Source organism: Octopus sinensis, linkage group LG1 (assembly GCF_006345805.1).
Source record: "Octopus sinensis linkage group LG1, ASM634580v1, whole genome shotgun sequence".
NCBI classification, from domain to species: Eukaryota; Metazoa; Mollusca; class Cephalopoda; order Octopoda; family Octopodidae; genus Octopus; species Octopus sinensis.
Window position 1 is genome coordinate 207,045,862 of NC_042997.1, and position 15,535 is coordinate 207,061,396.

At 38.7% G+C, this 15,535-nt stretch overlaps 1 protein-coding gene across 1 annotated transcript in view; it reads left to right on the forward strand.

The window, feature by feature from the left end:
- The window catches only part of LOC115209664 (protein mono-ADP-ribosyltransferase PARP14-like), a 730,077-nt gene that overhangs the window by 62,587 nt on the left and 651,955 nt on the right, over nt 1-15,535 (forward strand). The window contains exon 8 of the mRNA XM_036508891.1: nt 2,509-2,742. Within this exon, the coding sequence (XP_036364784.1) occupies nt 2,509-2,742 (234 nt within the window). The remainder of the gene's footprint in view (nt 1-2,508; nt 2,743-15,535) is intronic.

Here is a 15,535-nt window from a genome sequence, read left to right on the forward strand (position 1 = left end):
TCAAGTGGAGACAGTTGATGTCTACTGCGCTACGTGTATCACACTGTTATCAGTGCATGACACTAAGGTGTCATGTACAGAAACCATGCTACAAAATAGAGAAATTGAAAATTCAGTGTAAGGTTGCAGAGGATGTGCCCTAGCAGCAAAATTACCGACAATAAAAAGTGAACCTTGGCCAAAAGTAGATGTCCCCTGGTCAAGATTACACATTGATTTCGTTGGTCCCTGAAATGGTTCACACTACTTAGTGGCAGTAAATAGTTTCTGTGAATGGCCAGAAATTTGTAAGTGTAAAAACCCAACCTCCTCAACTACAACAAACTTTCTACATGAGCTGTTTGCGAGATTTGGCATTCCAGACACAACAGTGTCTGACAATGGAATGCAATTCGTGTCTTTCAAGTTTAAAAAGTTTTGTAAAATGTTCCCCGTAGAACATGTAACTACTGTGCCATACCATCCCAGATTTAATAGATAAGCAGAGTTTGATACATTCAAAAGAGGCCTAAGAAAGTTGAATAAGGAAGTGAAGGATGAGATAGTTTTACAACAATTCTTAGGAGTATACCGTGTGACATCATATCCAAACACACCAGCAGGTATGTCACCAGTGGAGCTGATTTTTGTGAGGAAAATCAAATCAGTCTTTGACAAATTACTATCTGGCAAGAAAAGGAAAATTGCAATGGAAAATACAGCAAAACATTTAACAAAATTGGTGAAGATGTATTTGTTAGGGCATATAAGATCAGAAAACAAAGTTGGGAAGATGGCTTGATTACCAAACGCATTGGAACAATGCTATACTTGCTCTAAAAGGAAGGAAAATGGTATACAAGAGACATGTGAATCAACTAAAAAAAAAAGATTCGTTGAGAATGAACCCAAGAGAATGGAAGAACCAATAGAATGGTTCTATGATACTTTTCAAGTACCAATGCCACTACAAACAATTGAACCTAGATGCACAAGTATAAGGAAAAGAAAATATAGAGAGTTCCTGAAAGTGGATGCCAAATGCAAAAGAATTATAAATATGTAACTGTATGAAAAAATAAAACTCAAAAAAGGTAGATGGAGTGATGCAAAAATGATTGTTAATAAAAAGAAATAAAATTACATTCCCTAAGATAAAAAAAAGAAAACTTAAAAGGTGAGATGTTATGAGGATAATGGCAATAATGGAACACCCTTCCCACGTGATGAATGGTATGTGCTAATCATTACAAATACTGTGACATCAAGCAGTTGGAATACTCAGTCATAGATAGTCGTGTCTTTACTTGTCCAACTAACAATACTTCTGTACCGGAGTGGATGTTATAACAGTCTAACATTGGTTTACAACATTTATTCAGAGTGTTTTGAATTAATAATGTATTATCTCATAGCTTTGAGATTTTGATGAGCTAAATGTTAATTTTCAGAATGATGTTGTAGGGTTAGTGTGAGAGGCCAGATATGGTTTGCTTAAATGTTCAAGGATTAAACATTTCTTAATATTTTCTGGATTCTTTCATCATCATCATCATCATTATCGTTTAACGTCCACTTTCCATGCTAGCATGGGTTGGACGGCTTGACTGTGGGCTTGCGAACCAGATGGCTGCACCAGGCTCCAGTCTGATCTGGCAGAGTTTCTACAGCTGGATGCCCTTCCTAACACCAACCACTCCGAGAGTGTAGTGGGTGCTTTTACTTGCCACTGGCACTGGGGCCAGTCAGGCGGTACTGGCAACAACCTCACTTGAATTTTTTACACATGCCAACGGCACAGGTGCCAGTCAGGCGAAGCCGGTAACGATCCCGCTCAAATGGTGCCTCTTACATGCCACCGGTACAGAGGCTAGTTAGCCGCTCTGGCTCTTAGCACCCTACTAGCACAGGGCAGTAGTGCCAGTAAGGTGAGGCTGGCAACGATCACACTCGAATGGTGCCACTCATGTGCCACTGGCACGGAAGCCGGTTAGCCGCTCTGTCAATGATCATGCTCGTATGGTGCTCATGACTGTCATCGAATTTCACTTTGATTTTGATTTCGATTTCACTTGCCTCGACAGGTCTTCGCAAGCAGAGTTTAGTATTCAAAGAAGGAAAAGGTACGCACAAGTGGGCTGGTAACACCCCTGGCACAGGCCACGAAGTTATGGTCTCATTTCGGTTGCCAGGTCTTCTCACGAAAGAAGAGGAAGAGAGAGAGGAAGGGAAAATCTATGTACTTCAGGGGAGAGTATCACGTCTCTTTATTTCACTTAGTTTTTGAGTCAGAAAGTTTTTGTCTTCTTTCAGTAGAATTTAAATAACGAGAAGAGTAACCATCTTTTATCATAGGATAGTTTATTATTACCAGAATATCTGTTGATGGTTCCATTTCAGCTTTATTAAACCTCATCAGCACATATGCAAAGTTTTTTTTTTTTCAATATTTTTAAATTTGTGCATCTAAAGTCATTTAAGAGTTGAAATTAATCTGTTATTTATTTCCATTCACTGTATTTATTGCAGATTTTGGGAATGTTCAGAAGCTGTGCCAAAACAACCCCTTAAAAGGAAATCAACTGAAAGTGGATAGAATTAAGGAAATAAACAGTGTTCAAGTGGAAAACGTTTCTTCAAATGTCAGCTCTGAGAGACTTCAGAGTTATTTTGGAAACAGAAAAAAAAGTTCTGGTGGAGATATTTCTTCAGTTCAACAACAAACCTCTGATACTTACATTGTAAGTTTTAAAGAGGCATGTGGTAAGTAATTTTTTTCTCCTCTCTTTGTCTAGTCTACCTTTCAGAATCAGTTATTATCATTCTTTTAATTCAGGTTTTGTTGGAACTCCTGGAGGCTTGCTATCCACAGCCTACGGTACCATGCTATATGTTCTGTTCAGCCATGTAATATTTTCTTGATGATAATGGCTGTGACAAGGTGGCAGACAGCTCTACTTGGCGCTCTGTCCTCATTTCCTCTTAATATCTTCTGATACTGTCCCCAGGGCCCCAATAATAATTAGTACTATCTCCATCTTTCATGGTCAAGCATATTTAAGAGGATTGTCTACTTGTTCACCTAACTAACTGTGGGTCAAAGGCGTATGCAACATCAGTTATAGAGCACATGTGGTTCACCTTGTCCACAACGACCAGGCCTGGCTTGTTGTACTCAAGCACTTGGCTCTTTCTGCATTGAAAAATCCCACAAGATTTTACAGGTCTCTGACTCTGTGATTCTCTGTGGTTTCTGTTTGTACCATGTTTTGCTTCTCTCTAACCCAAACTTTCCTCACACTTTCAAATGCAGCACTTTTGTAACCTCGTCATGTCATCACAACTCATATTGGTTAGGGGCAACTTGAGAGCATATCCTCAACCAACAACACCACACACAACAACAACAGCAAAAGTTGCAGCAGCAGCAATTACAAAGTGAAGACAGCACCATTACAAAGTAGATAGCAATTAACTCAAAAATGCAGGTCTCATGAATTACATGAAATCACACACCAACATAACCAAAATTCCAGTGATGTTAATGGTCAATAAAATAAGTACGAGTTGTGCACTGGGGTTGATGTAATTGACTTAGACACTCTCCTGAAATTGCTGGCCTTGTGCCAAAATTTGAAACCAAAATTCCAGTGATGTTTATGGTCAATAAAATAAATACAAGTTGAGCACTGGGGTTGATGTAATTGACTTAGACACTCTCCTGAAATTGCTGGACTTGTGCCAAAATTTGAAACCAAAATTCCAGTGATGTTTATGGTCAAAAAAATAAGTACCAGTTGAGCACTGGGGTTGATGTAATTGACTTTGCCAATCTACTGAAATTGCTGGACTTGTGCCAAAATTTGAAACCAAAATTCCAGTGATGTTTATGGTCAATAAAATAAGTACCAATTGAGCACTGGGGTTGATGTAATTGACTTAGACACTCTCCTGAAATTGCTGGACTTGTGCCAAAATTTGAAACCAAAATTCCAGTGATGTTTATGGTCAATAAAATAAGTACCAATTGATCACTGGTGTTGATGTAATTGCCTTAGACACTCTCCTGAAATTGCTGGCCTTGTGCCAAAATTTGAAACCAAAATTCCAGTGATGTTTATGGTCAATAAAATAAGTACCAATTGAGCACTGGGGTTGATGTAATTGACTTAGCCATTCTCCTGAAATTGCTGGCCTTGTGCCAAAATTTGAAACCAAAATTCCAGTGATGTTTATGGTCAATAAAATAAGTACCAGTTGAGCACTGGGGTTGAGGTAATTGACTTAGCCATTGACCTGAAATTGCTGGCCTTGTGCCAAAATTTGAAACCAAAATTCCAGTGATGTTTATGGTCAATAAAATAAGTACCAGTTGAGCAATGGGGTTGATATAATTGACTTAGCCATTGACCTGAAATTGCTGGCCTTGTGCCAAAATTTGAAACCAAAACTCCAGTGATGTTTATGGTCAATAAAATAAGTACCAGTTGAGCACTGGGGTTGATGTAATTGACTTAGACACTCTCCTGAAATTGCTGGCCTTGTGCCAAAATTTGAAACCAAAATTCCAGTGATGTTTATTGTCAATAAAATAAGTACCAGTTGAGCAATGGGGTTGATGTAATTGACTTAGACACTCTCCTGAAATTGCTGGCCTTGTGCCAAAATCTGAAACCAAAATTCCAGTGATGTTTATGGTCAATAAAATAAGTACCAGTTGAGCACTAGGGTTGATATAATTGACTTAGCCACTCTCCTGAAATTGCTGGCCTTGTGCCAAAATTTGAAACCAAAATTCCAGTGATGTTTATTGTCAATAAAATAAGTACCAGTTGAGCACTGGGGTTGATGTAATTGACTTAGACACTCTCCTGAAATTGCTGGCCTTGTGCCAAAATTTGAAACCAAAATTCCAGTGATGTTTATGGTCAATAAAATAAGTACCAATTGATCACTGGGGTTGAGGTAATTGCCTTAGACAATCTCCTGAAATTGCTGGCCTTGTGCCAAAATTTGAAACCAAAATTCCAGTGATGTTTATGGTCAATAAAATAAGTACCAATTGATCACTGGTGTTGATGTAATTGCCTTAGACAATCTCCTGAAATTGCTGGCCTTGTGCCAAAATTTGAAACCAAAATTCCAGTGATGTTTATGGTCAATAAAATAAGTACCAATTGATCACTGGGGTTGAGGTAATTGCCTTAGACAATCTCCTGAAATTGCTGGCCTTGTGCCAAAATTTGAAACCAAAATTCCAGTGATGTTTATGGTCAATAAAATAAGTACCAATTGATCACTGGTGTTGATGTAATTGCCTTAGACAATCTCCTGAAATTGCTGGCCTTGTGCCAAAATTTGAAACCAAAATTCCAGTGATGTTTATGGTCAATAAAATAAGTACCAGTTGAGCACTGGGGTTGAGGTAATTGACTTAGCCACTCTCCTGAAATTGCTGGCCTTGTGCCAAAATTTGAAACCAAAACTCCAGTGATGTTTACTGTCAATAAAATAAGTACCAGTTGAGCAATGGGGTTGATATAATTGACTTAGCCATTGACCTGAAATTGCTGGCCTTGTGCCAAAATTTGAAACCAAAACTCCAGTGATGTTTATGGTCAATAAAATAAGTACCAGTTGAGCAATGGGGTTGATATAATTGATTTAGCCATTGACCTGAAATTGCTGGCCTTGTGCCAAAATTTGAAACCAAAACTCCAGTGATGTTTATGGTCAATAAAATAAGTACCAGTTGATCACTGGGGTTGATGTAATTGACTTAGACACTCTCCTGAAATTGCTGGCCTTGTGCCAAAATTTGAAACCAAAATTCCAGTGATGTTTATGGTCAATAAAATAAGTACCAGTTGAGCACTGGGGTTGATATAATTGACTTAGCCACTCTCCTGAAATTGCTGGCCTTGTGCCAAAATTTGAAACCAAAACTCCAGTGATGTTTATGGTCAATAAAATAAGTACCAGTTGAGCAATGGGGTTGATGTAATTGACTTAGCCACTCTCCTAAAATTGCTGGCCTTGTGCCAAAATTTGAAACCAAAATTCCAGTGATGTTTGTGGTCAATAAAATGAGTACCAATTGAGCAGTGGGGTACATGTAATTGACTTAGCCACTCTCCTGAAATTGCTGGCCTTGTGCCAAAATTTGAAACCAAAATTCCAGTGATGTTTATGGTCAATAAAATAAGTACCAGTTGAGCACTGGGGTTGATGTAATTGACTTTGCCATTGACCTGAAATTGCTGGCCTTGTGCCAAAATTTGAAACTAAAATTCCAGTGATGTTTATGGTCAATAAAATAAGTACCAGTTGAGCACTGGGGTTGATGTAATTGACTTTGCCATTGACCTGAAATTGCTGGCCTTGTGCCAAAATCTGAAACCACAATTCCAGTGATGTTTATGGTCAATAAAATAAGTACCAGTTGAGCACTGGGGTTGATGTAATTGACTTAGACACACACCTGAAATTGCTGACCTTGTGCCAAAATTTGAAACCAAAATTCCAGTGATATTTATGGTCAATAAAATAAGTACCAGTTGAGCAGTGGGTTGATGTAATTGACTTAGACACTCTCCTGAAATTGCTGGCCTTGTGCCAAAATTTGAAACCAAAATTCCAGTGATGTTTATGGTCAATAAAATAAGTGCCAGTTGAGCGCTGGGGTTGATGTAATTGACTTAGACACTCTCCTGAAATTCCTGGCCTTGTGCCAAAATTTGAAACCTAAATTCCAGTGATGTTTATGGTCAATAAAATAAGTACCAGTTGAGCACTGGGGTTGATGTAATTGACTTAGCCATTGACCTGAAATTGCTGGCCTTGTGCCAAAATCTGAAGCCAAAATTCCAGTGATGTTTATGGTCAATAAAATAAGTACCAGTTGAGCACTGGGGTTGATGTAATTGACTTAGCCATTGACCTGAAATTGCTGGCCTTGTGCCAAAAATTGAAACCAAAATTCCAGTGATGTTTGTGGTCAATAAAATAAGTACCAGTTGAGCACTGGGGTTGATGTAATTGACTTAGCCATTGACCTGAAATTGCTGGCCTTGTGCCAAAATCTGGAACCAAAATTCCAGTGATGTTTATGGTCAATAAAATAAGTACCAGTTGAGCACTGGGGTTGATGTAATTGACTTAGCCATTGACCTGAAATTGCTGGCCTTGTGCCAAAAATTGAAACCAAAATTCCAGTGATGTTTATGGTCAATAAAATAAGTACCAGTTGAGCACTGGGGTTGATGTAATTGACTTAGCCATCGACCTGAAATTGCTGGCCTTGTGCCAAAATCTGAAACCACAATTCCAGTGATGTTTATGGTCAATAAAATAAGTACCAGTTGAGCACTGGGGTTGATGTAATTGACTTAGCCATTGACCTGAAATTGCTGGCCTTGTGACAAAATCTGAAACCAAAATTCCAGTGATGTTTATGGTGAATAAAATAAGTAACAGTTGAGCACTGGGGTTGATGTAATTGACTTTGCCATTGACCTGAAATTGCTGGCCTTGTGCCAAAATCTGAAACCACAATTCCAGTGATGTTTATGGTCAATAAAATAAGTACCAGTTGAGCACTGGGGTTGATGTAATTGACTTAGACACTCTCCTGAAATTACTGGTTTTGTGCCAAAATCTAAAACCAAAATTCCAGTGATGTTTATGGTCAATAAAATAAATACCAGTTGAGCACTGGGGTTGATGTAATTGACTTTGCCACTCTCCTGAAATTGTTGGACTTGTGCCAAAATTTGAAACCAAAATTCCAGTGATGTTTATGGTCAATAAAATAAGTACAAGTTGAGCACTGGGGTTGATGTAATTGACTTTGCCATTGACCTGAAATTGCTGGCCTTGTGCCAAAATTTGAAACCAAAATTCCAGTGATGGTTATGGTCAATAAAATAAGTACCAGTTGAGCACTGGGGTTGATGTAATTGACTTTGCCATTGACCTGAAATTGCTGGCCTTGTGCCAAAATCTGAAACCACAATTCCAGTGATGTTTATGGTCAATAAAATAAGTACCAGTTGAGCAATGGGGTTGATATAATTGACTTAGCCATTGACCTGAAATTGCTGGCCTTGTGCCAAAATTTGAAACCAAAACTCCAGTGATGTTTATGGTCAATAAAATAAGTACCAGTTGAGCACTGGTGTTGATGTAATTGACTTTGCCATTGACCTGAAATTGCTGGCCTTGTGCCAAAATTTGAAACTAAAATTCCAGTGATGTTTATGGTCAATAAAATAAGTACCAGTTGAGCACTGGGGTTGATGTAATTGACTTTGCCATTGACCTGAAATTGCTGGCCTTGTGCCAAAATCTGAAACCACAATTCCAGTGATGTTTATGGTCAATAAAATAAGTACCAGTTGAGCACTGGGGTTGATGTAATTGACTTAGACACACACCTGAAATTGCTGACCTTGTGCCAAAATTTGAAACCAAAATTCCAGTGATGTTTATGGTCAATAAAATAAGTACCAGTTGAGCACTGGGGTTGATGTAATTGACTTAGACACTCTCCTGAAATTGCTGAACTTGTGCCAAAATTTGAAACCAAAATTCCAGTGATGTTTATGGTCAATAAAATAAGTACCAGTTGAGCAGTGGGTTGATGTAATTGACTTAGCCACTCTCCTGAAATTGCTGGCCTTGTGCCAAAATTTGAAACCAAAATTCCAGTGATGTTTATGGTCAATAAAATAAGTGCCAGTTGAGCACTGGGGTTGATGTAATTGACTTAGACACTCTCCTGAAATTCCTGGCCTTGTGCCAAAATTTGAAACCTAAATTCCAGTGATGTTTATGGTCAATAAAATAAGTACCAGTTGAGCACTGGGGTTGATGTAATTGACTTAGCCATTGACCTGAAATTGCTGGCCTTGTGCCAAAATTGAAACCAAAATTACAGTGATGTTTGTGGTCAATAAAATAAGTACCAGTTGAGCACTGGGGTTGATGTAATTGACTTAGCCATTGACCTGAAATTGCTGGCCTTGTGCCAAAATTGAACCAAAATTCCAGTGATGTTTATGGTCAATAAAATAAGTACCAGTTGAGCACTGGGGTTGATGTAATTGACTTAGCCATTGACCTGAAATTGCTGGCCTTGTGCCAAAAATTGAAACCAAAATTCCAGTGATGTTTATGGTCAATAAAATAAGTACCAGTTGAGCACTGGGGTTGATGTAATTGACTTAGACACTCTCCTGAAATTACTGGTTTTGTGCCAAAATCTGAAACCAAAATTCCAGTGATGTTTATGGTCAATAAAATAAGTACCAGTTGAGCACTGGGGTTGATGTAATTGACTTTGACACTCTCCTGAAATTGCTGGACTTGTGCCAAAATTTGAAAGCAACATTCCAGTGATGTTTATGGTCAATAAAATAAGTACCAGTTGAGCACTGGGGTTGATGTAATTGACTTAGCCACTCTCCTGAAATTGCTGGCCTTGTGCCAAAATTTGAAACCAAAATTCCAGTGATGTTTATGGTCAATAAAATAAGTACCAGTTGAGCACTGGGGTTGATGTAATTGACTTTGCCATTGTCCTGAAATTCCTGGCCTTGTGCCAAAATTTGAAACCAAAATTCCAGTGATGTTTATGGTCAATAAAATAAGTACCAGTTGAGCACTGGGGTTGATGTAATTGACTTAGACACTCTCCTGAAATTCCTGGCCTTGTGCCAAAATCTGAAACCAAAATTCCAGTGATGTTTATGGTGAATAAAATAAGTATCAGTTGAGCACTGGGGTTGATGTAATTGACTTAGCCATTGACCTGAAATTGCTGACCTTGTGCCAAAATCTGAAACCAAAATTCCAGTGATGTTTATTGTCAATAAAATAAGTACCAGTTGAGCACTGGGTTTGATGTAATTGACTTAGCCATTGACCTGAAATTGCTGGCCTTGTGCCAAAAATTGAAACCAAAATTCCAGTGATGTTTATGGTCAATAAAATAAGTACCAGTTGAGCACTGGGGTTGATGTAATTGACTTAGCCATTGACCTGAAATTGCTGGCCTTGTGAGAAAATCTGAAACCAAAATTCCAGTGATGTTTATGGTGAATAAAATAAGTACCAGTTGAGCACTGGGGTTGATGTAATTGACTTTGCCATTGACCTGAAATTGCTGGCCTTGTGCCAAAATCTGAAACGACAATTCCAGTGATGTTTATGGTCAATAAAATAAGTACCAGTTGAGCACTGGGGTTGATGTAATTGACTTAGACACTCTCCTGAAATTACTGGTTTTGTGCCAAAATCTGAAACCAAAATTCCAGTGATGTTTATGGTCAATAAAATAAGTACCAGTTGAGCACTGGGGTTGATGTAATTGACTTTGACACTCTCCTGAAATTGCTGGACTTGTGCCAAAATTTGAAACCAAAATTCCAGTGATGTTTATGGTCAATAAAATAAGTACCAGTTGAGCACTGGGGTTGATGTAATTGACTTTGCCACTCTCCTGAAATTGCTGGCCTTGTGCCAAAATTTGAAACCAAAATTCCAGTGATGTTTATGGTCAATAAAATAAGTACCAGTTGAGCACTGGGGTTGATGTAATTGACTTTGCCATCTCCTGAAATTGCTGGCCTTGTGCCAAAATCTGAAACCAAAATTCCAGTGATGTTTATGGTCAATAAAATAAGTACCAGTTGAGCACTGGGGTTGATGTAATTGACTTAGCCACTCTCCTGAAATTGCTGGCCTTGTGCCAAAATTTGAAACCAAAATTCCAGTGATGTTTATGGTCAATAAAATAAGTACCAGTTGAGCACTGGGGTTGATGTAATTGACTTTGCCACTCTCCTGAAATTGCTGGCCTTGTGCCAAAATTTGAAACCAAAATTCCAGTGATGTTTATGGTCAATAAAATAAGTACCAGTTGAGCACTGGGGTTGATGTAATTGACTTAGCCACTCTCCTGAAATTGCTGGCCTTGTGCCAAAATTTGAAACCAAAATTCCAGTGATGTTTATGGTCAATAAAATAAGTACCAGTTGAGCACTGGGGTTGATGTAATTGACTTTGCCATTGTCCTGAAATTGCTGGCCTTGTGCCAAAATTGAAACCAAAATTCCAGTGATGTTTATGGTCAATAAAATAAGTACCAGTTGAGCACTGGGGTTGATGTAATTGACTTAGCCACTCTCCTGAAATTGCTGGCCTTGTGCCAAAATTTGAAACCAAAATTCCAGTGATGTTTATGGTCAATAAAATAAGTACCAGTTGAGCACTGGGTTGATGTAATTGACTTAGCCACTCTCCTGAAATTGCTGGCCTTGTGCCAAAATTTGAAACCAAAATTCCAGTGATGTTTATGGTCAATAAAATAAGTACCAGTTGAGCACTGGGGTTGATGTAATTGACTTTGCCATTGTCCTGAAATTCCTGGCCTTGTGCCAAAATTTGAAACCAAAATTCCAGTGATGTTTATGGTCAATAAAATAAGTACCAGTTGAGCACTGGGGTTGATGTAATTGACTTAGCCACTCTCCTGAAATTGCTGGCCTTGTGCCAAAATTGAAACCAAAATTCCAGTGATGTTTATGGTCAATAAAATAAGTACCAGTTGAGCACTGGGGTTGATGTAATTGACTTTGCCATTGACCTGAAATTGCTGGCCTTGTGCCAAAATCTGAAACCAAAATTCCAGTGATGTTTATGGTCAATAAAATAAGTACCAGTTGAGCACTGGGGTTGATGTAATTGACTTAGCCATTGACCTGAAATTGCTGGCCTTGTGCCAAAAATTGAAACCAAAATTCCAGTGATGTTTATGGTCAATAAAATAAGTACCAGTTGAGCACTGGGGTTGATGTAATTGACTTTGCCATTGACCTGAAATTGCTGGCCTTGTGCCAAAATCTGAAACCAAAATTCCAGTGATGTTTATGGTCAATAAAATAAGTACCAGTTGAGCACTGGGGTTGATGTAATTGACTTGCCACTCTCCTGAAATTGCTGGCCTTGTGCCAAAATCTGAAACCAAAATTCCAGTGATGTTTATGGTCAATAAAATAAGTACCAGTTGAGCACTGGGGTTGATGTAATTGACTTGCCACTCTCCTGAAATTGCTGGCCTTGTGCCAAAATCTGAAACCAAAATTCCAGTGATGTTTATGGTCAATAAAATAAGTACCAGTTGAGCACTGGGGTTGATGTAATTGACTTAGCCTCTCCTGAAATTGCTGGCCTTGTGCCAAAATCTGAAACCAAAATTCCAGTGATGTTTATGGTCAATAAAATAAGTACCAGTTGAGCACTGGGGTTGATGTAATTGACTTGCCACTCTCCTGAAATTGCTGGCCTTGTGCCAAAATCTGAAACCAAAATTCCAGTGATGTTTATGGTCAATAAAATAAGTACCAGTTGAGCACTGGGGTTGATGTAATTGACTTTGCCACTCTCCTGAAATTGCTGGCCTTGTGCCAAAATTGAAACCAAAATTCCAGTGATGTTTATGGTCAATAAAATAAGTACCAGTTGAGCACTGGGGTTGATGTAATTGACTTGCCATTCCTGAAATTGCTGGCCTTGTGCCAAAATCTGAAACCAAAATTCCAGTGATGTTTATGGTCAATAAAATAAGTACCAGTTGAGCACTGGGGTTGATGTAATTGACTTTGCCATCTCCTGAAATTGCTGGCCTTGTGCCAAAATCTGAAACCAAAATTCCAGTGATGTTTATGGTCAATAAAATAAGTACCAGTTGAGCACTGGGGTTGATGTAATTGACTTTGCCACTCTCCTGAAATTGCTGGCCTTGTGCCAAAATCTGAAACCAAAATTCCAGTGATGTTTATGGTCAATAAAATAAGTACCAGTTGAGCACTGGGGTTGATGTAATTGACTTTGCCATTGTCCTGAAATTGCTGGCCTTGTGCCAAAATTGAAACCAAAATTCCAGTGATGTTTATGGTCAATAAAATAAGTACCAGTTGAGCACTGGGGTTGATGTAATTGACTTTGCCATTGACCTGAAATTGCTGGCCTTGTGCCAAAATCTGAAACCAAAATTCCAGTGATGTTTATGGTCAATAAAATAAGTACCAGTTGAGCACTGGGGTTGATGTAATTGACTTTGCCATTGACCTGAAATTGCTGGCCTTGTGCCAAAATCTGAAACCAAAATTCCAGTGATGTTTATGGTCAATAAAATAAGTACCAGTTGAGCACTGGGGTTGATGTAATTGACTTTGCCACTCTCCTGAAATTGCTGGCCTTGTGCCAAAATTTGAAACCAAAATTCCAGTGATGTTTATGGTCAATAAAATAAGTACCAGTTGAGCACTGGGGTTGATGTAATTGACTTTGCCATTTCCTGAAATTGCTGGCCTTGTGCCAAAATCTGAAACCAAAATTCCAGTGATGTTTATGGTCAATAAAATAAGTACCAGTTGAGCACTGGGGTTGATGTAATTGACTTGCCATCTCCTGAAATTGCTGGCCTTGTGCCAAAATCTGAAACCAAAATTCCAGTGATGTTTATGGTCAATAAAATAAGTACCAGTTGAGCACTGGGGTTGATGTAATTGACTTTGCCATTCCTGAAATTGCTGGCCTTGTGCCAAAATCTGAAACCAAAATTCCAGTGATGTTTATGGTCAATAAAATAAGTACCAGTTGAGCACTGGGGTTGATGTAATTGACTTTGCCATTGACCTGAAATTGCTGGCCTTGTGCCAAAATCTGAAACCAAAATTCCAGTGATGTTTATGGTCAATAAAATAAGTACCAGTTGAGCACTGGGGTTGATGTAATTGACTTTGACACTCTCCTGAAATTGCTGGCCTTGTGCCAAAATCTGAAACCAAAATTCCAGTGATGTTTATGGTCAATAAAATAAGTACCAGTTGAGCACTGGGGTTGATGTAATTGACTTTGCCACTCTCCTGAAATTGCTGGCCTTGTGCCAAAATCTGAAACCAAAATTCCAGTGATGTTTATGGTCAATAAAATAAGTACCAGTTGAGCACTGGGGTTGATGTAATTGACTTTGCCATTGACCTGAAATTGCTGGCCTTGTGCCAAAATCTGAAACCAAAATTCCAGTGATGTTTATGGTCAATAAAATAAGTACCAGTTGAGCACTGGGGTTGATGTAATTGACTTTGCCATTGACCTGAAATTGCTGGCCTTGTGCCAAAATCTGAAACCAAAATTCCAGTGATGTTTATGGTCAATAAAATAAGTACCAGTTGAGCACTGGGGTTGATGTAATTGACTTTGCCACTCTCCTGAAATTGCTGGCCTTGTGCCAAAATTTGAAACCAAAATTCCAGTGATGTTTATGGTCAATAAAATAAGTACCAGTTGAGCACTGGGGTTGATGTAATTGACTTTGCCACTCTCCTGAAATTGCTGGCCTTGTGCCAAAATCTGAAACCAAAATTCCAGTGATGTTTATGGTCAATAAAATAAGTACCAGTTGAGCACTGGGGTTGATGTAATTGACTTGCCACTCTCCTGAAATTGCTGGCCTTGTGCCAAATCTGAAACCAAAATTCCAGTGATGTTTATGGTCAATAAAATAAGTACCAGTTGAGCACTGGGGTTGATGTAATTGACTTGCCACTCTCCTGAAATTGCTGGCCTTGTGCCAAAATCTGAAACCAAAATTCCAGTGATGTTTATGGTCAATAAAATAAGTACCAGTTGAGCACTGGGGTTGATGTAATTGACTTTGCCACTCTCCTGAAATTGCTGGCCTTGTGCCAAAATCTGAAACCAAAATTCCAGTGATGTTTATGGTCAATAAAATAAGTACCAGTTGAGCACTGGGGTTGATGTAATTGACTTGCCACTCTCCTGAAATTGCTGGCCTTGTGCCAAAATCTGAAACCAAAATTCCAGTGATGTTTATGGTCAAAAAATAAGTACCAGTTGAGCACTGGGGTTGATGTAATTGACTTTGCCACTCTCCTGAAATTGCTGGCCTTGTGCCAAAATCTGAAACCAAAATTCCAGTGATGTTTATGGTCAATAAAATAAGTACCAGTTGAGCACTGGGGTTGATGTAATTGACTTGCCACTCTCCTGAAATTGCTGGCCTTGTGCCAAAATTTGAAACCAAAATTCCAGTGATGTTTATGGTCAATAAAATAAGTACCAGTTGAGCACTGGGGTTGATGTAATTGACTTTGCCACTCTCCTGAAATTGCTGGCCTTGTGCCAAAATCTGAAACCAAAATTCCAGTGATGTTTATGGTCAATAAAATAAGTACCAGTTGAGCACTGGGGTTGATGTAATTGACTTTGCCACTCTCCTGAAATTGCTGGCCTTGTGCCAAAATCTGAAACCAAAATTCCAGTGATGTTTATGGTCAATAAAATAAGTACCAGTTGAGCACTGGGGTTGATGTAATTGACTTTGCCACTCTCCTGAAATTGCTGGCCTTGTGCCAAAATCTGAAACCAAAATTCCAGTGATGTTTATGGTCAATAAAATAAGTACCAGTTGAGCACTGGGGTTGATGTAATTGACTTTGCCACTCTCCTGAAATTGCTGGCCTTGTGC